This window comes from Vicia villosa, unplaced genomic scaffold (assembly GCF_029867415.1).
Source record: "Vicia villosa cultivar HV-30 ecotype Madison, WI unplaced genomic scaffold, Vvil1.0 ctg.000107F_1_1, whole genome shotgun sequence".
Taxonomy (NCBI): Eukaryota; Viridiplantae; Streptophyta; class Magnoliopsida; order Fabales; family Fabaceae; genus Vicia; species Vicia villosa.
Window position 1 is genome coordinate 1,234,938 of NW_026705018.1, and position 27,247 is coordinate 1,262,184.

Consider the following 27,247-nt stretch of genomic DNA (forward strand, 5'->3'; position numbering starts at 1 on the left):
AACCTGCAGCCATTGTATGAGAAACATTTGCACGCACATGCTTGCTACTATTGCCCATGCAAAAGCTGGTACACAAAAGCATGCAAGAGACTTGCCATAACTACACAAAACTTACTCACTAAGCATTGCACAAACAAAGTCCCACACCCAAAAAATGACTTTGCTGTAAATTGCACACCACTAAAGCCCCACATTCAAAAAAAACCATCCCATTCTCTTCACACTTACCCTATATAAACAGTTCAATACTCACTCACTCACTACACACTCTCCTTCCAAAACTCTCTTCTCACTCTCCCCATTCTCCTCTCGGTTCTCTCACTCTTCCTTCACCCCTCCACCACCAACTGCCACCGTAACAGATATCTCCAGCCACCCTAACCAACTAGAATAACTAACTCCAGCCACCACTTTTTCAACTAAACCTGCAACAAAACCTAAACGCTCTTTCTAGCTGCCATCTTCACCTCCATCACCACCACAACGACCTCACTGCTCTTTCTCATCATCCGGATCCGCTCATCGATCATCATCTACATTCATCATCACGCAGCGACATTCAAAGAATCAAGCAAGTGCAGTAGAATCCATGGCTTCCTGAAGTAGATCGCAGCCTCATCAAGCCGCAAGCTACTCGTAAATCTTAAGTTTACTTCTCAAGGTTGAAGATCTCTTCAAATCAGCAACATCCACTAGCTCAGAGTACAGTATCGTAGCTCTTCTTTCTCATCGTTCAAAGCTCATCCACAGGTAAGTCCATAGCGCTCTCTTGGCATGATAGTGATAATGTGTAGAGCATTGGCATCTGAAAGTATATGATCTTGCTTTTTGTTCATGAATAAATTCGGTGAGTTTAAGTCTATATGCTCAAGATATGTTTGGTTATCCGTTTGAATCATAGATTTAGGATCTGTGAATGCGTATATGACTGGTGCTACGTTTGGATTGTGTTTTGCTGAAAGGTCCTTTGTGTTAAGGTTTTAAAATTGTTTGCGTTTTAGAAGATAGAATGAGAATTAGAGAAATCTGAAGCCGGATCCGTGTTCAGCTTGAAATTCCGAGTAGAGTGATGATATGGTTCGCATTTTTTGGGCGTGTTTGGTGGCTCCGGCGAAGAGTTAGTCGGGGAAGACGACCGGAGCCTAGCTCCGGCGTCTGCGTAGGGTTTGGTTTGTTTAACTTCCAGTTGCATACGTGGCAGACATGTAGTGGTTCTCTTTCCAAGCTTTCATCATGATTTGTCTTATTCCAAATTTTAGAATATGACGTGCTTATCTCTGATTGGTCCTTGGCTTGTTTTGTCTTTATATGACTTAAAATGATTTGCACCAATTGATATCACGTTACTATGTCATTTTTTTGGTGAATCTTGTATCAAAATAATTGTGCATGCTGGTTAAAATAAATGCACACATTGATATATGAATAATAAAAGAACCCTGGGCCGCGTGAATGATTGGGCTCGGCACCATTCTAGTCTCCACACCCCTATTTTGCTTGTGTTGCATGTGTTCTATTGACTGGGCCTACGCATTATTGATTTTCGTACCACCCCTGTTAAGCCCAGTTTTTACTCATAATCATTTTTAGTTCATTTAGAAGTTACTTTTACACCCCCTGCCTGCTAGAAATAGTTCTTTATCTTAATTTTCTTTTCTTTCCACTTTTCATTCAATTTCCTTCACACAAAAAAGATACAAAAAATGTTTCTAGATATTTTAGGGTGTTTTGATATTTTGTGAATATTTTGTGAATAGGTTGTGAATATTATGTGAATATGTTGTGAATATTTTGTGAATATTTTGTGAGTATTTTTGTGAATATTTTGTGAATATTTTAGGGGTATTTTTAATAGCTTCAACAAATCATTTTGTTTTAGTTTAACCCCTTTGTAAATAAATTGCTAATTGACTTTTAATTAGATTTAAATACCTTTTAATTGATTTTGTTCGTATATCATTAGTATGCTCCTTTTTAGGATCACATTACCATGTTAACATTAGACTTAGATTAGAATAATTCTAGGCTTAGAAATTAGGCTAGTCCCCCTCTTTTCCATTCTTTTTCTTTTACAACACTAAAACATCTAAAAATATTCAAATAAAATCCCTTTAAAAAATACAAAGAAAATAGTTAAAACACTAATAATCAAAGTGAAAATTCTTAAAAAGGGAATGGAAGCTTGAACATCCCTTGCTTAAGGGAATGTTCGAGTGCTTGGATCTCCCTTGCTTAAGGGTACCATTCAGGCGTAAGTTCCCAACTTCTAAAAAACACCAACCAAAGAGTAACTCGAGTTTCCCTTGCTTAAGGGATTTCCTCGAAACACTCAAACTCTCTCTTCTCTCCTTTCTTAAGGGCATTGTTATCTCCACTCAATTGCATCCTAGGCTGTTCCCTTATGCAAGAGCGCGAGCGTTAACTCCGCCCAACTAAAAAACACAAAAACAAACAGAAACATGTGAGCCGAACTACGGCGCTCTGATTCCTGAAAAGGATACGTAGGCATCAAGCCGCGGGGCTTGAACGAGCACAATTGTAAATATTCCTTCTTTTCCCCGTATTTCTTTTGCATTCATTCACATATAGGTAGACATAGTACACACCCTTTAGATAGAAACAAACATAGGTGGATACCATCGAGTACGATGGGCGCAAGGGGTGCTGATACCTTCCCCTTGCGTAACCGACTCCCGTACCTAGATTCTCTGGTCGCAAGACCCTGTTCCTTCCTTTGTTAGGTTTTCTGATATTCCTTTCCCTTATGGGATAAATATATTGGTGGCGACTCTGTTCATTTTTCGCGAGCGTGCGACAGCTGGCGACTCTGCTGGGGAAACCTAAGCAAGTCGATCCTAGCCTTTGTCTGTTGTTTCTTTTATTGGGTGTTTATTTGTTTTTTTATGTCTATATCTTGTATATATGTTTGCATGTTTATTTTCTGCTTGCATATCATGTTTATTTCTGCTTGCACATCATGCATCTGGACTATATTACGGGTCCCCGTGGGGGCCACATATTTTTCTGCTTTGTTTTGCAGGTGGGGGTTTTTGTGAGGTAAAAGGCCCACTACCCAGGCCAGTGACACATAGGATTAGCGTGGATGCTCATGTTGACTCCCGTGGCTCTTGCTACGATCGAGCTTGACATGGGGTACCACAACTGGGCGAGGTTCTTTCATGGAACACTGTGTCTGGCACGCTTGCTGCCTCAAACACTTTGTACCCCATGGGAACTGTAGACCCTAGTGACCATTAGGGACCACCTGTCCGTGTCTAGAATTCATACCTGTGAGTTTGGGGTGGGACAGGATACTAGCCTTCATCACACCCGAATTTCTATTTCGCAATCTAAAGCCGGAATTTTGAACCTATTACATTCAGTGTTACCCAGATGTCCAAAGTTGCGAGGGACATTCAGTCTCTCACCACATTGCACACATGACACATCATGCTATTGCATCCACCTCACTTCATTCGTGGAGAATCCTAAAATCTATTTCCAAATAAAAGAGCATAATGTATATACCTTTTTGCAAAAAAAAAAAAAAGAAAAAGAAAGAAAAGAATAGATGAAAAGAAAAGAAATAATGAAAAGGCTTTAGGATTCTCCCAATGAAATGCATTCCGCCATATCATTTAACATGCATGTTCATTTATTTTCAGGAACTTTTGGCTTTGTCTCCGACCAACACATGGCTCCACCATTGAAGATTGGTAGTCGCAACATCTCCTATACATTCCCGAATCCGAATCTGGATTCTCTTGGGTGTTTAGCGAAGAAGATCACGCCAGATGAGTCGACCAAGTTCCGAGAGAAATATGGGTATATTCTGAGCCTTCTCAAGATGCCATTCACCAAGTATGAGCAAGAAGGAGTTCATACCCTGCTTCAGTTCTACAATCCTTCTCTGCGCTGTTTCACGTTCCCCGACTATCTCTTGGTTCCCACATTGGAGGAGTATTCTCTTTTCCTCGGTGTTCTGGTCAAAAAGGAAGAAGTCCCGTACTATGGCACCATGGAGGCCCCTACGTCCATTGAAATTTCTAAGGCTCTTTATTTGAGCAAGTTGGTCGTGGAAGCAAATCTCACCAAGAAAGGAGGATGCTTTGGTTTTCGTATGGATTTTCTGGTTAAAAGGGGTTGCGATGCTGCTGAAGCAAAAGAATGGGACACATTTAGGGCTATCCTGGCTCTAAGTATCTATGGTATCATGATGTTCTCAAACGTGCCCGACTTTGTTGATATGAATGCCATTCACGTATTCATTCTGCAGAATCCGGTTCCTACACTTTTGGGGGACGTTTATCACTCCATCTATCACAAGAATAGTCAAAAGGGAGGTTTGGTTAGATTCTGTGCCCCGTTGTTATATCGTTGGTTTAGGTCGCATTTGCCTGAGCGTGGTGCTTTCATTGATAATAGACACACATCTAAGTGGGCTGAGAGGATTATGGGGCTGAGGGCTAAAGATATTGTCTGGTACAATAGAGCTTTAGATGACATGGAAGTTATTATGAGTTGCGGAAAGTTCAAAAACGTACCTCTCATGGGTCTTAGGGGCGGAATCAACTATAACCCCGTCCTAGCTAGAAGAACATTTGGGTATGCTTTTATCAGTCCACCTGAGCAAACAGAGATAGCTGAGAACATTTTCTATCATGTAGCCACCAACAGTGGGCAGATGGCAGAAGCTGTACAAGCCTGGAAGAGTATTTGTTGGAGAGATAAGAAACATTTTGGTCAGCGAGATTGTGCTACTTACGAGGATTATACTAAGTGGGTCGAATCTGTGGTTGTTGTTCAAGGGATGCCCTTCCCTCCCAAAGATCCTTTGTACCCCCCTGCTGGTGAACAACCCAACATTGTTTCCATGCCTCGTTATAATCGAACTGTTGAGCAGAGTCGGAAATTGACTGAACAGGTGGAAACAATGCAAGTTAAGATGAATACTGCTAGGCAAGAGAAGCTTTCTGCTCTTCATAAGTTGAAAATGAGAGAAATAGATCTTGAAGAATTGTATGCTAGAGGAAGTACTTCTCAGAAAAGGCCAAGGATGACTATAGGTGCTAAACCTACCGAAACTCAAGAAAAGAAGCTGAAAGAACATTACGAGGCTCAGTTGGCAGATTTGACTGAAAAACTCCAGATTCAGACTAAAGAAGCCAATTCAGAAAGGGCTCGTCGAAAGAAAGCAGACAAACTCTTGTTGGAACGCCAAGGACAGATAGAGAAATGTTATGAAGAGATCCGAGAGCTGAGGGGTCAGATAAGAGAAAAAGGTCAAGGTGATACCCAAGCTCAAGAGGAAGCCAGATGTTGGGAGTTGAAGAACCGCTACATGGAAACAATGCATTTCAGAAAGGACCTGCTGATTCAAGAGATCATTAAGAGACCAACCCGTGCGGAGACCAAAAAGCTTTTTGAAGAAATGAAGACCTGGAGTTATAAGAACATTGGAGACAACCCCCTTCGTCATTTGGACATGGGAGATCCTGCTTAGTGTTGACTTTGTTGTAGAATCACCACCAGACTTGTTGGATGGGATTCTTATTTCTATTGCTGTATTTGTTGGCTCATGGGAGCAGAATATTTTGTACTTCAAGAACTTGGTTGCAGAATTAATCGATTATGTTTGCTTATCTTGGTTGTGCTTATCTTGGTTATGCTTCACTATCTTCTCCGTTATCTTGTGTTGTTGGTTTGAGACAAAGCTAAAAAGTCTTGAAAATAATAAAACATGCACACATGCACCCATGCACTCATATCATATTGCATTTTCAGGTTTTTATCAGATTCTAATTGGGGTCCCTTCCAACAACAGATTTCTTTCCCGACGACGAAGCTGACTTTCTTACATCCTTGCCGCACCAGAAACAACGAGAAGAGAATCATGGACCAATTTGAACAGAATCAAGCTGCCCTCCGTAGGGATATGGATGTTATGGGGGAAATAATGACCCAACTTATGGAGACTCTCCATGTCGTTGTCCAAGGACAAGAAGAGCTCAGAAAGAGCGTTGCCGGATTGATCAAAGATACTCCTACCAATTCTGTTGATGGAGGGGTGAAAACTAAGGAGACTCCTATTAATGAGACACTTAAAGTAGTGGATGACCACCACGAGGTTATTGATCTTGAACATGATCTTACTGCTGAGTTGACCGAGACTGCTAAGATGTACCAAGCTCTTGAAGAACGCCTTAAGGCCGTTGAGGTTGCTAAAACTTCGAGTTTCGACACTGCTGCTATGTGCTTGGTACCTGGGATTGTTATTCCCCCAAAGTTCAAGGTGCCAGATTTTGATAAGTACAAGGGAGTTACCTGCCCAGAGACTCACATTCGTTCCTACTGCCGTAAGATGGCCGCTCACGCTGAGAACGAACCTCTGCTTATGCATTTTTTCCAGGACAGTCTCACTGGAGCTCCGTTGGAGTGGTATATGAAACTCGAGAGGTATAATGTCAGTACTTGGGGAGAACTTGTTGATGCCTTCTTAAAGCAATACCACTACAATACTGCTATGGCCCCTAGCCGTGCACAACTGCAAAATATGTCACAGAAATCTGAAGAGTCCTTTAAGGAATACGCCCAGAGGTGGCGTGAACTTGCTGCTCGAGTCCAACCTCCTTTATTGGACCGAGAGTTGATTGATCTATTTATGGGAACTCTGAAAGGGCCGTATCTTCAGCACATGGTTAGTAATACTTCTCCTTCCTTTTCGGATGTGGTCATCATTGGTGAGAGGGTTGAGAACTGTGTCAAAGCTGGTACCATTCAGGGTGTTACTAATCCTAGAAACTCAAGTGGTAATGGTAAGAAGCCGTATTCTGGTTTTGTGAAGAAGAAAGAAGGTGAAACTAGCACCGCTTCTGTTGACCAAGGCCGAGCTCCTGCATATTCTTCTGTTCCACCTCCTTATTATCCGATGCCTTATGGTGTTCCTGGTCCATATGTCCCTCAAGCGTATGCTGCTGCTCTCCCACAACCATGGATGGCACCCCAACAACCTTTCATACCACAACAACAAGCTGCTGCTCCTCAGAATCGTCAACAAAATCCTAGGCCTCAAGGTCAAAGGGGTCCACAAAGAACAAGGTACCAAGATAGGCGTATAGATCCGGTTCTGATGTCATATGCTCAACTTCTTCCTCAGTTGCTCGCTGGTCAGTTGGTACAACTTCGTGAGCTTGGTCCTCCACCTAGTCCTCTTCCTCCCGGTTATGATGTTAATGCTCGTTGTGAATTTCATTCAGGGGCTCCAGGCCATAAAATTGAAAAGTGTAGAGCATTCAAATTAAAGGTTCAAGATCTCCTTGATGACAAGCTTATCTCGTTCACTCCTACTGGTCCTAATGTGCAGAATAATCCTATGCCTCCTCATGCTGGCACGACCAGTGCTATTGAGTTATGTGACGACCAAATCCTGGTGACTGATGTTAATGAGGTTAAGATGCCGCTTGCAACTATCAGAGAACATCTCATGCAACAAAAGGTTTTGTGTGAATTACATGACTTCTGTTTGAAATGTTCTTCTAATCCGGAGGAATGTGCTAAATTGAAAGAAGAGATTCAAAAGCTGATGGATGAAGGCGTTCTTAGAGTGGAAAGGGTTGTCTCTGGTGAAGATGTGGCCACTTTAGAGATCCCTTACTATCCTGCTGAGGTGTCAAAGACTCAAAGTACTTCTTTGGTCATTCATGCTCCGAGTACTCCTTTGGTTATTCAAGCTCCAAGAACTCTGTTGGTCATTCAGGTTCCAGATGCCCCTCTGACCCCTTCAACCTCATCTCTCGTTCCCTCTTCTGTAAGTAATTCCAAGGTTGTTCCTTGGAGTTATAATGCTGTGTATATTCGAGGGAAGAAGTATGACTGTCCTCCAGTGGGTAATTCGAGTGTCACTAATATTGCTGGGACTAGTGGCATCACTCGTAGTGGTCGAATCTTTGCTGCCCCTTCTCCACTTCCCAAAGAGACCAACAAAGATGCCAATGCACAAGCGAAGGGGAAGCAAGTTGTTGTTGATCCTCCTGAGACCCGTACTGCACAAGATGCTGAGCAACTTCTGAGAATCATTAAGAAAAGTGACTATAAGGTGATTGATCAACTTGACCAAACTCAAGCTAAGATTTCTATCTTGTCTCTTTTGGTGCATTCGGAAGCTCACCGTGATGCTCTGATGAAGGTCCTGGCTTCAGCCCATGTAACTCAAGACATTACTGTGCCTCAATTTGAAGGGGTCGTGACCAACATTGCTGCTGGTAATTGTTTGGGTTTTTGTGATGATGAACTTCCACCCGAGGGTAGAGCACATAACAAAGCGTTGCATATCTCCGTCAAGTGTCTGGATGCTGTGTTGTCTCGAGTTCTGATTGATACAGGTTCTTCTCTTAATGTGATGCCCAAAGCTACTTTGTTTAAGCTGAGTATGGATGGGGTTATGATGAGACCATGCACTATGAGTGTCAGAGCGTTTGATGGTTCTAGAAGGTCCGTAGAAGGGGAAATTGATCTGCCTGTCTTGATTGGTCCTCACATGTTCTACATTGCCTTCTACGTTATGGATATACGCCCTTCGTACACTTGCCTCTTGGGTCGTCCTTGGATTCACGCTGCTGGAGCTGTGACATCCACTCTCCACCAGTGTTTGAAATTTGTTGTGAATGACAAGATTGTTGTGATCACTAGTGAAGAGGATCTGATAGTTAATAACCTGGCGACATACCGTTATGTGGAAGTGGAGGGAGAGATACAAGAGACACCTTTTCAAGCTTTAGAGATTGTGTCAGTTGATAAACTCCCTGTGGTTGAGAGTAAGAAGGAACCCGGAGCACCCCTCTCATCCTTGAATGATGCTAAGGCTTTCTTAGAAGCTGGTACTCCCCATGGTGCCTGGGGCAAGCTGATTGATGTTCATGAGAAGCGAGACAAGTATGGCCTTGGGTACCAACCATCCTCCTCTACACAGCTTGGTCCAACCCTCGGAAAGAAGGCGATCCCCCCGATTTCTCAAGTGTTCGTCAGTGCCAGTACTAGTTCTGGAAGTCAGGTTCTCGCCGTGGATGATGATGATGAAGAAGACCTCTCCAGATTCATTTGCCATGCTGCACCTGGACAGGAACTCAACAATTGGACCATATTGGACATCCCCAGAGTCACTTTTATGGAGATGTAATTTTCTTGTTTTGATAAATCATGTGCTTCGCCCCAAGCATTTTGATCACTTGTGTAAAGAAGGGCCCCCCATGTGTTTCAATTTGTTTAATATTGAATGAAAATCATATTTTCGCATGCAATTACTGTTCCATTTCTTTCATTTTTACTTTAAAAACTTTTTCAAAAATGGCAAAGCTTTTTCTTTTTCTTTTCCTTTACGTGTTGCATTCTAAGGCATAAATCATCCATCGTGCAGATCCGGCTTGGATTCCATCAAAAATGATAATGTTACAGTTCCACGTCCTGATATCCTTGAGAATCCGATTGACCAAGCTGATGAGGATAGTGGGGAAGATTGTGAAGTCCCTGAGGAATTGGCAAGATTTTTGAGACAAGAAGAGAAATCTATTCAGCCACATCAAGAAGCCATAGAAATCATCAACCTCGGTACAGAAGAAACAAAGAGAGAAGTCAAGATAGGGGCCACTTTGCAAAGTGATGTAAAAAGAAGGTTGATTGAGCTGCTCCGAGAGTATGTTGACATCTTCGCCTGGTCATACGAAGACATGCCTGGTTTAGACACGGATATAGTTATGCACAGGTTACCGCTCAAACCAGAATGTCCGCCTGTAAAGCAGAAACCACGAAGAACTCGACCTGATATGGCTTTGAAAATCAAGGAGGAAGTTGAAAAACAGTTGAAGGCTGGTTTCTTATCTGTATGTGAATATCCTCCTTGGATTGCAAACATCGTACTTGTTCCTAAGAAGGACGGAAAGGTACGCATGTGTGTCGACTACCGAGATTTGAATAGGGCAAGTCCGAAGGATGATTTTCCTCTCCCTCATATTGATGTGTTAGTCGACAATACTGCTCAGTATTCGGTATTCTCATTCATGGATGGCTTTTCTGGCTATAATCAAATAAAGATGGCTCCTGAAGATATGACCAAGACTACTTTTACCACTCCGTGGGGTACGTATTGTTATAAGGTGATGCCTTTTGGTCTTAAGAATGCTGGTGCAACATATCAACGTGCGATGGTGACCCTTTTCCATGATATGATCCATAAGGAGATTGAAGTATACGTTAATGATATGATTGCAAAATCCCAAACTGAGGAGGAACACTTGGTATATCTTGAAAAATTGTTTGCTCGTCTGCGAAAATTCAAGTTGAGGCTTAATCCAAACAAGTGCACTTTCGGAGTGCGATCTGGAAAGTTACTTGGATTCATCGTGAGCCAACGAGGGATTGAGGTCGACCTTGATAAAGTAAGAGCAATACAAAATATGCCAGCACCGAAGAATGAAAAAGAAGTTCGAGGGTTCCTTGGGAGATTGAATTATATAGCCAGGTTCATTTCCCATCTCACTGACACTTGTGAACCCATCTTTAAGTTGCTGCGCAAGAATCAAGATATCCGTTGGGATGATCATTGCCAAGAAGCCTTCGAAAAGATCAAACAGTATCTCCAAGAGCCACCAATTCTCATGCCTCCGGTTCCTGGGAGGCCGCTTCTTATGTACTTAACTGTGCTTGAAGGATCTATGGGGTGTGTGCTAGGCCAGCATGACGAGTCTGGTCGAAAAGAGTGCGCCATTTATTACCTGAGCAAAAAGTTTACCGATTGTGAATCCCGTTACTCACTACTCGAGAAAACTTGTTGTGCTTTGGTATGGGCCGCTCGCCGACTAAGGCAATACATGTTGACTCACAACACTCTATTGATCTCCAAAATGGACCCGATAAAGTACAACTTTGAAAAACCGGCCCTTACAGGAAGACTAGCCCGGTGGCAAATGCTTTTATCAGAATATGATATCCAGTATGTCACACAAAAGGCCATCAAAGGAAGTGTCCTTGCAGATCATCTTGCTCATCAGCCATTAGAAGAGTATCAGTCAATGAAGTTTGACTTTCCTGATGAAGATATCATGAAACTAGATGATAATGAAGGACCCGAACCAGGAGAGCGATGGACTCTCACGTTCGATCGTGCATCAAATGCTATGGGCCATGGTATTGGGGCAGTTTTGACTTCTCCTCGTCAAACTCACATCCCTTTCACAGCTAGAATATGTTTTGATTGCACAAACAATGTCGCAGAGTACGAAGCTTGCATAATGGGCCTCGAAGCAGCCATCGATATGAGGATCAAGATCCTTGAGGTTTATGGGGATTCTGCCTTGGTCATACACCAAGTAAGAGGTGATTGGGAAACACGACACCCCAATTTAGTTCCTTATAGGGACTATATCTTGGAGTTGTTGCCCGCTTTCGAGGAAATCACTTTCGATCACATCCCGCGAGAGGAAAATCAGTTGGCAGATGCTTTGGCTACCTTGGCAGCTATGTTCAGAGTTAGCTCCCCTAAAGAAGTGCCAGACATAAGGATCCTCCGTTACAAAGAGCCTGCACATGTATTCCCTGCCTATTGCCTCACTACTGAAGATGTGTACGACGAAAAGCCATGGTATTATGACATCAAAAGGTATGTTGAGAAGCAAGAGTATCCCGAAGATGCTACAATTGGTGATAAGCGAACGCTTCGAAGGTTAGCATCCAAATTCTTCTTGTCAGGAGACGTCCTGTACAAAAGAAACTATGATTCAGTTTTGCTCAGATGCGTGGATAGACACGAAGCAGAATTGATCATGCGGGAAATTCATGAAGGATCTTTTCGAACTACTTCCAGTGGGCACTCTATGGCCAAAAAGATCTTGCGAGCAGGATATTATTGGATGACGATTGAAAGTGATTTTTATGCGTATGTGAAGAAATGTCACAAATGCCAAGTGTATGCTGACAGAATTCATGTTCCTCCAACTCCTCTGAATGTCCTGACGTCGCCTTGGCCCTTTGCTATGTGGGGTATAGACATGATTGGACGAATTGAGCCACAAGCTTCAAATGGGCATAGATTTATTCTTGTTGCTATCGACTACTTCACCAAATGGGTTGAAGCTGCTTCTTACGAGAATGTAAACAAGCAAGTCGTCACTCGCTTTATCAAGAAAGAAATCATATGCCGATATGGGGTTCCAAACAAGATCATCACTGATAACGGGTCCAATCTTAATAACAATATGATGGCAGAGTTGTGCGAAGAGTTCAAGATTGAACATCACAATTCATCACCCTATCGGCCAAAGATGAATGGCGCAGTCGAAGCTGCTAACAAGAACATAAAGAAGATCGTTCAGAAAATGGTTAGAACGTACAAAGACTGGCATGAGATGTTACCGTTTGCTTTGCATGGCTATAGAACTTCAGTTCGTACTTCAACTGGGGCAACTCCTTTCTCTCTTGTCTACGGTATGGAGGCTGTACTTCCCGTCGAAGTGGAAATTCCTTCGTTGAGGGTCTTGATGGATGCCAAACTTGATGAAATAGAATGGGTTCAGACGAGGCTTGACCATCTCAATCTAATTGAGGAGAAACGCTTATCCGCCATTTGCCATGGTCAGTTGTACCAAAAGAGGATTAAGAAAGCGTATGACAAGAAGATTCGGCCTCGAGAATTCCACACAGGTGACCTGGTTGTAAGGAAGATCCTGCCAATTCACACCGATCCAAGGGGCAAATGGACTCCCAACTATGAGGGACCATACATTGTGAAGAAAGCATTTTCAGGTGGTGCTTTAATCCTGACAAAGATGGATGGGGAAGACGTTCCGCTTCCAGTCAATTCAGACTCAGTCAAAAAATACTACGCATAAAAGACCCGCTAGGTCGATGTACCTAGGCAAAAATAAGGGCATCCCGGCAAACCAAAAGGGTTTGGGCAAAAATTAGGGATAAAACAAAAGAGAATAACCCGCTAAGTCGAAAACCCGAAAGGGCGACTTAGGCAAAAATGGGTATCCCGCTGGATTGAAGACCCGAAAGGGCGATCCAGGCAAAAGTTAGGGATCAAAAGCGAGAGGCTGCAGTCTGAATACCCTTCACAAAGACCACTATACACCCTTGGCAAAGCGGACAGATCGATCCAACCATTACGCTTCCGAAGCAAAGCATCGAGAGGATCAAGGATATGGGAACTGTAGCAATACCAGTTTTAATGGAAATTTGAGCATTTCTCTTTGCCATTTTGCTCTCTGCATTTTATTTTCTTTTTCGCAACTTCCTCATTTAGGAGTTGCTTCCTTGTACAGAAGCCTATTCATAGGCATTCCATCAATAAAATGATCTTTTGATAAAAAGCTTTCCTTCCTACTTTTCATTTTCCGCATGCGAGGTGTGATTTAATTCGTTATTAAACATTGCATTGAAAGCATGGGGGATAATAATCACAAATTAAAACGAAACATGGCGTTACTTAAACATAAAAGTGCTCTAAGGGGCACCATTTGCATCCAAACGTTGTTTTCTGTGCAGGTTGTAGGTTCTAGCCGTCATCTTGGCTTATGATATGTCACAAAGGTCGTCATCATCCCGCGTGAAAATTCAAGCGTATAATTCATCAGTACTGGTAAGCACGGGGCACCTGAAGAGATCCATGTCCCTCTTCCATATGGCAGACGAAGAATGGTCTCTCAAAAACTCATGATTCCTCAAGCAGTATAGGATGTAAGGAAAGTCGGGCAAAGTCACTTCCTCCCCAGCAGAGCTATGTTCTAATCCTCAACACAGTTGCCAATAATCTTTGGTACTGTAAGGTTCCCAACGCCCACTCACAATGGCGTCTCAAGAGAATAAGCAACGGACCCCAATGATCCCGCTCTACTATCTCATCAATGCCTTTATTTGGCACTCTGCATATAGTGTTCACTGCATATAACATTGCATCCTCAAAAGCGTAGCATATCCATTACAGTGGATCATTACGCCATAAACTCAAACATGCATACGAAGCATAAGCCAGATAATGTGAGTCAATGTTGAATCAAAACAGTGACACATCCCTACAGAAGTTGTCACCATTACAAACTCCACTTGATACCTGCTGTAGTGCCACAAACACTTTTAAGCTGCGGTGCCGATACGAGGTATCCTCAATCCCCGATAAGTGTCTGACACAATGACTCTCTGCTTGTATCTTCTCTTGTTGTCGAGTCGATGTTGAGTCGTAGATCGCACGAGGTCTATTCCCTTTCTGTCCTGAAGATCGTACGAGGTCTTCTCCCGATGTTGAGTCATAGATCGCACGAGATCTATTCCCTTTCTGTCCTGAAGATCGTACGAGGTCTTCTCCCAATGTTGAGTCATAGATCGCACGAGATCTCTTTCCTTTCAGTCTTGAAGATCGTACGAGATCTTCTCCCGATGTTGAGTCGTAGATCGCACGAGATCTATTCCCTTTGTCCTGAAGATCATACGAGGTCTTCTCCCGATGTTGAGTCGTAGATCGCACGAGATCTCTTTCCTTTCAGTCCTGAAGATCGTACGAGATCTTCTCCCGATGTTGAGTCGTAGATCGCACGAGATCTATTCCCTTTTTTTCCTGAAGATCGTACGAGGTCTTCTCCCGATGTTGAGTTGTAGATCGCACGAGATCTATCTCCTTTCAGTCATTGTCTCATATAACCATTCTCTTTGGAAACTCGTATTGGCACCTTGGCTATGTTACATGCTACCACCATCCAAACCCATTACTCGCCGTAAATTCTTCCACCAGAAAAACAAAAAAAATTCTCTTTCCCCAGCAGATATCAAAACAAAAAAAATAAGGATAACATTTACACCATCTTCTCTTTAGATCAAATTTCTGGTACTTCGATATTTAATCTTCTTCTACCTCGAATGTTCGAAAGGCTAGCGCCAATCTCACCTTCAAGTTTAAGACGATTAAATAGGGGCAGCTGTCATACCCCAAATTTGTCCTACCCCTTTACTTCTAACTGGCTTAGGCTTTGCATTCATGTACATACATCACTTAGGTCATAATCCATACCCATGCATGCATATCATTGGTATCAATCAAAGACTAGCAGGACAGAACTTTTATGGCAAGGAATTTCCTACCAAATGTGAGGATCTGAGGTGTGATTATGTGGCTTTGTTTTCATTGAAGTCTTCCTGGATTAGGGTTCTTCTCAACTCAAGGCATTGGTGGGAGTGTACAAGCTTGTAATTCATCTGGTTATTCTTAATCAGGGTTTCCTTGACCAAAATCGACCAGTTGACTTTCTAGTCAACATATAATGAGAAAGGGATTTTATAAGGGAGAAGCTTTCATGCTGACTATGTGGATGTGTTTATTTGACTGGATTTGACTGGAGAAGATTTAATCAAGAATTCCATCAATAATTAGAAAAATCAGAACAGTTGACTTTTGGGTCAAAATCAGAAGAATTATTCAAATATTGACTTTTGGTGGAAAATCAGTCAAGAAAAGTCAAAGAATGGATAAAATTAGGAGTTTGACAAAAAGTTGCCAAAAATAGAAAAATGACAAAAAAGGAAAGTTTCAACACTTAGAATTTTTTTTGAAGGTTTTAAATCTTGAAGAGCAGTCCACTTCAGCCCTGATTTACACGTGGCAAATGGCATTTTCTGGAGAAATTTCCAACATCAAAGTTGTTCCTCTCTTGGAGGAGAACAACTTTGTAGTTGGACACTTTTTCATTTGAAGCTTGTATGAAGAGATAAAGTGGTTTAAAGTTACTGAAAATCCATTCAACCTAAGTCATAATCCTAGTCACACATGCCAAATCTCATGTCAATTTCAGAGCTCTACAAAAATGCCATGGAAGCAAACTTGGTATCATTCTAATCCTTGCCATGTCTTCTTTCCAACAAGCCAAGAGTTGAGTCAATTGAACAAATATTGAATGAATTGCAAGCTTTTAAAGTTGTGCCCTTACACTGACTAAGTCCTGCATCCAGCCAAGGCAGATTTCTAGGGCACACGCATGCATTTCAGCAAACACATGGTGTGCCAAATCTTAATGCATTTTTCTTCCTCCACAAGTCTCCAGATTGAACAAGCATGATCTTAAATTGTTCCTTGCCATGTCCCCTATCTATTGAATCTAGTTTCATTAATTTTGGACATGTATTGAGCAAGTTATAAGGCTTTGAAGTCACCCCTCGACCCAGTCACATTCCTGCCAAAGTACATGCACAAGATTCAAGCCATGCTCGTGAGTCTCATTCCAGGTGCATGAATCATGTTCCAACTTATTTTTTGAAGGATGTAGGCACTATTACTTGAGCATACCAGCATCAAACTTGCTCTATCACACACCCCCTTTGTAATGAGCCCATTCTTGAATCATATGGCCTCCCATGGTAGAAGCTAGAAGTGTATAAAGAGAGCAAGATGGGCTATCCAGTTTCAACATGAGGCATCACCTAAAGGAATAGAACCTGCAGCCATTGTATGAGAAACATTTGCACGCACATGCTTGCTACTATTGCCCATGCAAAAGCTGGTACACAAAAGCATGCAAGAGACTTGCCATAACTACACAAAACTTACTCACTAAGCATTGCACAAACAAAGTCCCACACCCAAGAAATGACTTTGCTGTAAATTGCACACCACTAAAGCCCCACATTCAAAAAAACCCTCCCATTCTCTTCACACTTACCCTATATAAACAGTTCAATACTCACTCACTCACTACACACTCTCCTTCAAAAACTCTCTTCTCACTCTCCCCATTCTCCTATCGGTTCTCTCTCTCTTCCTTCACCCCTCCACCACCAACTGCCACCGTAACAGATATCTCCGGCCACCCTAACCAACTACAATAACTAACTCCAGCCACCACTTTTTCAGCTAAACCTGCAACAAAACCTAACCGCTCTTTCTAGCTGCCATCTTCACCTCCATCACCACCACAACGACCTCACTGCTCTTTCTCATCATCCGGATCCGCTCATCAATCATCATCTACATTCATCATCACACAGCGACATTCAAAGAATCAAGCAAGTGCAGTAGAATCCATGGCTTCCTGAAGTAGATCGCAGCCTCATCAAGCCGCAAGCTACTCGTAAATCTTAAGTTTACTTCTCAAGGTTGAAGATCTCTTCAAATCAGCAACATCCACTAGCTCAGAGTATAGTATCGTAGCTCTTCTTGCTCATCGTTCAAAGCTCATCCACAGGTAAGTCCATAGCGCTCTCTTGGCATGATAGTGATAATGTGTAGAGCATTGGCATCTGAAAGTATATGATCTTGCTTTTTGTTCATGAATAAATTCGGTGAGTTTAAGTCTATATGCTCAAGATATGTTTGGTTATCCGTTTGAATCATAGATTTAGGATCTGTGAATGCGTATATGACTGGTGCTATGTTTGGATTGTGTTTTGCTGAAAGGTCCTTTGTGTTAAGGTTTTAAAATTGTTTGCATTTTAGAAGATAGAATGAGAATTAGAGAAATCTGAAGCCGGATCCGTGTTCAGCTTGAAATTCCGAGTAGAGTGATGATATGGTTCGCATTTTTTGGGCGTGTTTGGTGGCTCCGGCGAAGAGTTAGTCGGGGAAGACGACCGGAGCCTAGCTCCGGCGTCTGCGTAGGGTTTGGTTTGTTTAACTTCCAGTTGCATACGTGGCAGACATGTAGTGGTTCTCTTTCCAAGCTTTCATCATGATTTGTCTTATTCCAAATTTTAGAATATGACGTGCTTATCTCTGATTGGTCCTTGGCTTGTTTTGTCTTTATATGACTTAAAATGATTTGCACCAATTGATATCACGTTACTATGTCATTTTTTTGGTGAATCTTGTATCAAAATAATTGTGCATGCTGGTTAAAATAAATGCACACATTGATATATGAATAATAAAAGAACCCTGGGCCGCGTGAATGATTGGGCTCGGCACCATTCTAGTCTCCACACCTCTATTTTGCTTGTGTTGTATGTGTTCTATTGACTGGGCCTACGCATTATTGATTTTCGTACCACCCCTGTTAAGCCCAGTTTTTACTCATAATCATTTTTAGTTCATTTAGAAGTTACTTTTACACCCCCTGCCTGCTAGAAATAGTTCTTTATCTTAATTTTGTTTTCTTTCCACTTTTAATTTAATTTCCTTCACAAAAAAAAGATACAAAAAAATGTTTCTAGATATTTTAGGGTGTTTTGATATTTTGTGAATATTTTGTGAATATTTTGTGAATAGGTTGTGAATATTTTGTGAATATGTTGTGAATATTTTGTGAATATTTTGTGAGTATTTTTGTGAATATTTTGTGAATATTTTAGGGGTATTTTTAATAGCTTCAACAAATCATTTTGTTTTAGTTTAACCCCTTTGTAAATAAATTGCTAATTGACTTTTAATTAGATTTAAATACCTTTTAATTGATTTTGTTTATATATCATTAGTATGCTCCTTTTTAGGATCCCATTACCATGTTAACATTAGACTTAGATTAGAATAATTCTAGGCTTAGAAATTAGGCTAGTCCCACTCTTTTCCATTCTTTTTCTTTTACAACACTAAAACATCTAAAAATATTCAAATAAAATCCCTTTAAAAAATACAAAGAAAATACTTAAAACACTAATAATCAAAGTGAAAATTCTTAAAAAGGGAATGGAAGCTTGAACATCCCTTGCTTAAGGGAATGTTCGAGTGCTTGGATCTCCCTTGCTTAAGGGTACCATTCAGGCGTAAGTTCCCAACTTCTAAAAAACACCAACCAACGAGTAACTCGAGTTTCCCTTGCTTAAGGGATTTCGTCGAAACACTCAAACCCTCTCTTCTCTCCTTTCTTAAGGGCATTGTTATCTCCACTCTATTGCATCCTAGGCTGTCACCTTATGCAAGAGCGCGAGCGTTAACTCCGTCCAACTAAAAAACACAAAAACAAACATAAACATGTGAGCCGAACTACGGCGCTCTGATTCCTGAAAAGGATACGTAGGCATCAAGTCGCGGGGCTTGAACGAGCACAATTGTAAATATTCCTTCTTTTCCCCGTATTTCTTTTGCATTCATTCACATATAGGTAGACATAGTACACACCCTTTAGATAGAAACAAACATAGGTGGATACCATCGAGTACGATGGGTGCAAGGGGTGCTAATACCTTCCCCTTGCGTAACCGACTCCCGTACCTAGATTCTCTGGTCGCAAGACCCTGTTCCTTCCTTTGTTAGGTTTTCTGATATTCCTTTCCCTTATGGGATAAATATATTGGTGGCGACTCTGTTCATTTTTCGCGAGCGTGCGACACACACCGTTCGTGATGATGGAATTAGATCTCTTGTCGTGTCAGCACCATTCGTAGTAACTGAATTAGACTTTGAAAATGATCGTGTCTACATCATTCGTGATGATAGAGTTAGATCTTTGATAGTTGACCGTGTCAGTACCGTTCGTAGTAACTGAATTAGATCTTTGAAAATTGGAGACTTTTTCATCTGCTTATACTTGTATCCTGAAACAGGTAAAGTTAATCTTTATGTAATGTCATGATGCATGTATTTATGTGACGAGTCTCTCAAAATAAATTAGAAACTTGTGTGTTATGTATGAATTCATGATGAGGTAATCCAATGCATGAATACATTTATAACATATGATATGTGAATATGATTTATGTTGATTGAGAAAATAAATCTCTGTATCATTGTGATTTTGATATCTGATCTTGTCTTGAAGATGCTCAGTTGGAGATTTATGATTTTTGCTTGGGGATGAAAGCAATTTGAATGTACCCTGACTGGGGATAAAAGATATTAGTAAACCATGTTGGAGAAGAACAAAGTGTTGGAGAATCGGTAGTGTTGAAAGTGTAAACTCTGTTGGGGAGCCAAGTCTTTGTCGGGACGAGAGCGTTTGGAGATCTCTTCTTAAGGATTACTCTGTGGGGATATGATCTTGTGAACTCGGCTCTATGGGGAGACATGGGTGTCTTGAAAATTGCCCCCAGTATTATAGTAACTACCAATCCTGGATTTGATTAGGACACACCACTGAATATTAATCAAGATGTCAAACTGGACTTGCATAGATTTTCCCCTGCTAGTAGGAACTTTAGAAAGATTCGCCTCGCGAGGACTTTATGAGATGTGCACTATGGGTGAACATGCCTTTGGTAATCATAGGCCCAAGACAACGTACCATGTTGATTGGGAAGTTGCTTCAGATCTACTTGGATGCATGCCCCTGATTGTTTTGGCACCCTTGAGAGATTCTCAGAATCTTGACTTGATTGCCCCAGATTGATCGGGAAATAGTTTGAAATCCATTTGGGATGTATGCCTTTGACTGTTTGGCATTTGAGAGATTCCTCGAATCTTGACTTGATTGCCCCAGATTGTTTGGGCACCCTGGATTTCCGCTTACCCCGCAGGGCTTCCGGCCTACCAAGCATGTCACCAGCTTAATCAATAATCCCCCTAGGTCCGCTTATCGGCTGCCCAGGAAATATTGTTTTTGCCTCCCGCAGGAATCGAACCACGTACCATATGGTCAATTGGTAGCAGGAATTGCTATGAATATGTACTTAACCCCTAGGTACATGGTTCGATTCCTGCGGGAGGCAAAAACAATATTTCCTGGGAAGCCGATAAGCGGACCTAGGGGGGATTATTGATTAAGCCGATAACATGCTCGGCTGGCCGACACGGTTGATGCGTGCAGCGGATATCGGGGTGTTACATACCATCCCCCTTGTATACATAAGAGACATTGCTTCTGAAGTGATTTTGCCTGTCGGGATAACTTTTAGTCATTAGTTGTACCCTGTGCAATTTCTTTCTGTTGCTAACATTTGAAATTATGTAGCAGAATATGTTTAATAATTAATTCATGAGATGCAATACATACGTCTGTCTTGAGTTTTTGAAAAACATTAAAACAGGAGATGTAAAAGCGTGATGTTTATAAAAACATGATATTTGTAAAAATGAAACATCAACTCAGCATTTGTGATAAACCTTAAGGAGTCAGGATACCTTTTGGTGACAGTATGCTTTCGAACTAACCATGCTTCAATTAGGACTTTCAAGGGTTGTAACGTGGCTTGGTTCACGGTTTAAGAAACAAAGGATAAAGGCTCAAAGTTTATTTGTACCCATCCCAATCTTCGCGATGTTCTTCGATCCTATGCTCAATTAACTTTGGGTTTTGAGTTCTAGCAGAGCTTTGAAGTCGTAACGTTGACATTTTGTGATGGTTAATGTACCAAAAGTTTAATTTGGACAGGCAGTCATCCTCTTCGGTTATACTTTCTTTTTGTCGAGGATTTGTAGTGACATCTTTTGAAATGTTTTCTTTCGTCGAGGATTTTTAGCGACCTCCTTTTTGGCTTTGTTATCCCTAACTTTTGCCTGAACTGCTTATTTTGAGATTACAGTCAGTGGGACGTTTCAATTTTTGATAAGTCTCCTTCATATTTATTTTTTTCTTTTGATAGATGTTGACTGTCTGACTTAATGGTTACGGGAAACCATCAATATTTGTGTAAAAGCGTATTAGCATGACTGAGTTAACTGAGTAACTACCCTGCCCCAGGTTATGATGAAAGGTTTTAAATTGTTCAAGAAAGAAAAACTCCTACACCTTAGGCTCAAAGGGGTTGACTAGGGATTAACATCCTTATATCTCCACTATTTAGGAATTGAAACAATGCTTGTACATCGTCAGCATAGTCTGTTCAAAAGCATACCGTACGAGGTTGCGGTATCGTTTTCTTCATCCTCCCTCAAAAAGCCTACAGCTTTAGTAGGAGTCGAGTATCACAAAACATATGCAAAGTAAAGACGCAATTTAAAATGAGTGACAGCGAAATAAATTATTCAAGACAAACATATGTAATGCACTGATGATGATTATTAAGACAGATAATGTCTATCATAAGTCAAATGTTTAAACAAACAGAAGAAGAAATATGCAAATCAAAGTAGATCTAATGATCCAAAATTTCGTCCGTCTAGACCTCAATCAGTATTGTCATAACTAGACATTAGAGCGGTGATCACCACAGGAATTTTCAGGAGGGTTGAATTTGATTTATCCGTCATTGATCAGACCTTGGATCTTATTCTTCAATGTCCAGCAATCGTTTGTGTAATGTCCAAGACTGTTGGAATGGTACGTGCACCTCACATTAAGTTTATATCCAGGAGTCGAAGTGTTAGAATTCTTAGGAGCATCCTTCGGAGTAATCAATTTGATCTTCAACAGATGTTGTAATGCTTGAGCCGACGATATTTTGATCTTGGTGAGTTGACGCTTAGGTACGTCTAGCTTTCGTCGTTGTTATAGAATTGCTTTAACAGATAGGTTGCGTTCATTATGACCTTTCTAGTTGTACATAGCATTAGCCATGTGAGGCTTCTCAGGTGAGTTGAAGTCAATGATCTTGTCATCAATTAAGTCTTGAATCCCATGCTCCAATGGTTTGCAATTTTCGGTATCATGGCTAACACATCTTGCATTGTATTTGTACCCAGGAGCAGAATTGGCAGAAACTGAATACGGAGGCATTAGAGTTATCAAGCTCCGATTGAGCAATTGTTGTAGAACTTGAGACAGCGGCATGTGCCATGGAATAAACTTTGCTGCGTATGCTGATCCTTTTTCTTCTGGGTTAACAAGGTTTTTCAACTCGTCTTGCCCCTTGGCTAAGTTCAGAATCGAAACTTGGAACCGGATATTCTGAGCCTGAAGATTTTTGACTGATTACTCAAAATCCATTTACGCTGAAATAAACAGCGAGAGAGAATGGGAAGCCTATTGCGAGAACCGGTTATGCAATGTTTATGAATGTAAATGCAATGTTTTCAAGGATCTTTAGGAGATTTAGTTTGCGACATTAGGAAATGACTGGTCACCGCTTCGTCTGAAGAATCTTGGTATTTGTCTTTGAATGTCCTTCTTTGAGAATCAAGCTCACCATATCGAGTGGGTCATAGCCTTTAATTCGGGATACCTCTGAATTTGAAAGTATATGGCCAAAGGAAAGTAAATCCTCTTGCCTCTTGATAGGTACTGTGTCTTTGATTTGAAAGAAGCATGGCCAAAGGAAAATAAATCCTTCTGCCCCTTGATAGGTACGGTGTCTTTGATTTGGAAGACAAATGGCCAGAGGAAAGTAAATCCTCTTGCCCCTATGTAATACGGTGAACTGACTTTTATAATCAAAATGTCGCGGATAGCAAGAGTCGCCACCGACTTTTATTTTATCCAAATATTCAGAAAGGCTAAAAGAACAAGAAAAACCTTTTAAATAAAATAGGGTTCGGGGGGTAATTATGCAAAGGGAAGGTGTAAGGCACCCTTTGCATCCATGGTTTTCCATGGGCTCTTAATTGCTTTGCTCGTTTTTTGAAAAGAAATGTAGAAGAAGAAAGCGGACTTTAGCTCGTAAATAAGCGTAGCCATTTTGAAGATTTATGAGAAAGAATATGAAAGATTTTTAGAGCAAGGCAAAGCAATTAGGGGCAATTACCTTATAGTTTGAAAAAGGAGTTCTTTTAGCCTTTCAGGGTGAAAGGGTCTTTCCATGCCATAAGAGGGCAGGAAGTCTTTCATTTGGAGGTTGAAGGGTCATCGAGAGTTCGATCACCATAAGACTGTCCCATGCCATAGGGGGCAGGTAGTCTAAGGGAAGAACCAGAATAGCCTTTTCGTAGACAGCCAGAGGATACCTCAGCCCTTTCGTAGGCAACTTCCGAGGGTCGAGATCATATTTAGTGTATCGAAGGCAGCATCATTAGGGACTCATGATCTTAATCGAGGCAACATGGCTGAGGTATCCTCGTATTCGAGGGACATGGCTATTCTGCAAAAAACATAAGGCAACAAGGCAACAGGCAACAGGCAACAGAGAGGTTACCCCAAAAGTGTGCGTGTGTGCACCAATCATGTGATTATATTCAGATATTTATCTTATAATAGTTAAGTGATTCTAGTTTAATTCAAGTTTGCACTCCCTAAAGTTACTAACACAACAATTGATAAACAAATATAATTAAAGCAAATACGGGGAAGGGGCAAATGAAACCAGCGGAGGAAAGGGGAATTGAAACCAGCGGAGGATAATAAATAAATAGGTCTAACACAAGTAATAATTAAGATCAGGGTTTAGGGTTACCGACTATGCGAAGCTTTGGCATTTGGCAAACCCTGAAAGGTGGGAAAAATAAGAAACAATAGTAGGGTGAGTGCATTATCAGTTCGGAGGCAAACATTACTAACCCTAAAAATAAAAAGATAAAGAAATTTTAAAATAAATAGACAAATAAATAGGTACTTAGCTTCGAATTTGATCTGATATGGTTGACAGTCAAAAGGCATTTGAGAAGAGCCCTGAAAAGAATACACCAGAAAAAAACAATATTTTTAGTGTACGGCATGATCATCGTAAACCCTAATTAGGGTACAAATTGAATAAAATAACATAAACGATTTAATTAATTATTGGTCTCGCGACCTGATTAATTAAATCGGAAAGAGAAAATAAAATCAAGCATACAGGTATTTTTTTAAGAATTTTTTAGAGTTAAAACAAAATAAATATGGATTTTGAATAAATAAATAATTAAATATAAAAAAAGAAATATATAATCAAAATAAATATATGGAATAAATATTAAATATATAAATAAAAAATTAAGAAAATAAAATTATTATAAATAAAATATAATAAATATAATAAATATAAATGAAGAAAAAGTATATATGAAATTAATAAATAAAATAAATAAACAAATATTTATTATAAAAAAAAAGTTTTAAAAATAAAATATATAATAGTTTTTATATGATAAAGAAGAAAAAAGGAATTTAAAACAATATATATATATATATATATATATATATATATATATAAAAAGGAGTTGTGTAATTAAAAATAAAAAAAAAATTATAAAAAACTTATCTTTTTATCCTGCGTGGCGCGCGTGGGAGGTGCACGATGGACTGCCAGCCTTGCGTGCGTTGGATGGACCTGAGATCGTTCTCGACGGCGGAGATGATGAGGGACCACGGCATCGCGTGTTTCATAACGCACTGGATCCACAGACTTCTTCCAAGGAGACGCGCGCTTTTCCAGTTTGAATGGGCCAATGAGACGGAGACACGTCGTCGTCTCCTACCTCTCGCCTGTGTACTAATCCTTTTACAGCGCCTTTTCATGGAACGCTGTAAAAGGTTGCTTGCAAGAAAATAGCGAACAAGCCCAAACGAATACGAAAATTTTTCGCGAGGGTACCAATGCATTCGTATGACCCTCACGAATCTGTTTATGGCCTTAATTGGTTCAAAAGGAGAACGTATCAAAAAACCCTAATTTAAAGCAAAACCCTAACAATGGCATCATGTTAATAACATCATCAAATCATTCAAAATTTTCCAGAATCATTCAGTGTGAGATACTAAACATAGATATGCAATTATTTTTTAGTATGAATGCATGAATTTATGGGATCGAAACAATTTAGGAACACGCAAGCCTTGAACAATTGGTGATGATTCTGGATGCCTCAAAGCGTGGTAGTGATTGGAAACGCTTCCTTGATGCCTCAGGAACCTTCTTGAATCCTCAAAAGCCTCTGAATCCCTCTGTAAGCAAGAAACCAAATTGGACTTTCTTGAGTTTTTTGGAGCTCGAGTTAGTACCTTTCTCTGCAGAAAATTGTGTGAACCCTTGCCCTTGGATTGTTTGTATACTTATAGGGATTGGTTTAGGTCAACAAAATTGAACCAAATCCTCTTGAATATTTGATTTGCATTTGGAGAAAATTTGATTGAAATTTGATTATGGAACTTCCTAATTTTGGCCAAGCTCAATCTTTTTTTCCACCTTTTGCTCTTGCACGAAATGTGTGATGAATTTTGAATATATTTGATAATTAAAATAGATCCAAATCACATCTTTTATAAAATATTTGATTTTCTTCTAATTTATATGATTTTAATTCTTTTTAATTGGAATAAAAAATCAAAATAAATCAAATTAATCATATATTTTCGTGGCAAAGAGATTTTGGGCTATTGGATACTTGGGGACCAAGATTGAATCAAAATAACTTAGGCCCATTTGCAAAAAAAATCAAGTTCTTTCACATTTTACCCTCCAAAATAGTCCAACTTTGACAAGGCCAATATCTCTCAATTTTTGAGGTATGGAAGTGTTCTAGGACTTTTTAAAAACCTTAGGGAGTCCCCTAACCAGTGTCTTTGGTCTCATATCAAAATTATTTTCCATGCTCCTTATATGTCCTTTTCAAAAAAGTGACGTTTTATTGACTTTTGAAAAGGACCTATAATGTTTTGGTCCATATCTCTCAAATGGAGCATTTTTAGACATGGCATGTGAGCGACAAAATTGTAGAGAATCAAATTTCCTTCAAAATGAGCTTTGGATGGAAAATTTCTGATGTTCCATGTGAGAGTTATGGCTGGTCAAAGTTCAGTTGACTTTCTCCTATACAAACCCTAATTTAGAAACTTTTTGATTTGTTGATTTCTGATCTTTCCTTGATGAACCATGATCAATACCTGATCAAATGGTGAATGATACTTCAATATGAGGATCTTGACAAAAAATCAGGAGTTTTGACTTTACTTTGACCACAGTTCACTTTTAGGTTAACGTAGTCGACTGTTGACTTTCTGAACAAATGAGTGACCCATCTTTTGAGTTGAGGCTTGATACTTGTTATAGAGGTAATGTGATACATATTGAGCCATATAGGATGCCTTGAAGCCATTGATGCATTGATTTTCCTTTGAGCAGACCAAACCCTAGTTTTTGAGCCTTGTATAGGAGACTGTGTCTTGGAGCTTTATGTATTGATTTGAATTTGTATAAGAGAAATAGTATGGGCAAATTTTGGGGTATGACAGCTGCCCCTGTTCAATTATCTTAAACCTGAAGATGTAGAGTAGTTTGTATGCCAGTCGGTGTCTAAAGGTGGAAGATGATTGAACACTAGAATACCAAGAAATTTGCCTTAGCTGAAGTAAGGGCTTTTGTCGGAGATGGGCTTGAAGATGCCATCCAGTAGTTGTTTTAGTGTTGATCGTTACGGAACCATCCGAGGTTTCCGCTTTAGATTTTGAAACGTTGATTGTTTAAGGAACCGTTCGAGGTATCGACTTAAATCTGAGTGTAGATTGTTTAAGGAACCGTCTTAGGTATCGACTTTAAATCTGAAGGTAGATCATTAAGG

At 40.4% G+C, this 27,247-nt stretch overlaps 1 protein-coding gene across 1 annotated transcript; it reads left to right on the forward strand.

Annotated features, from left to right (window-relative positions):
• Positions 1–3,694: 3,694 nt before the first annotated feature.
• Positions 3,695–5,503, forward strand: LOC131624178 (uncharacterized). Its single transcript, XM_058895147.1, has 2 exons — positions 3,695–4,959; positions 5,029–5,503. Exons 1-2 carry the CDS (start codon positions 3,695–3,697, stop codon positions 5,501–5,503), a joined length of 1,740 nt encoding a protein of 579 aa, XP_058751130.1.
• Positions 5,504–27,247: the final 21,744 nt, after the last annotated feature.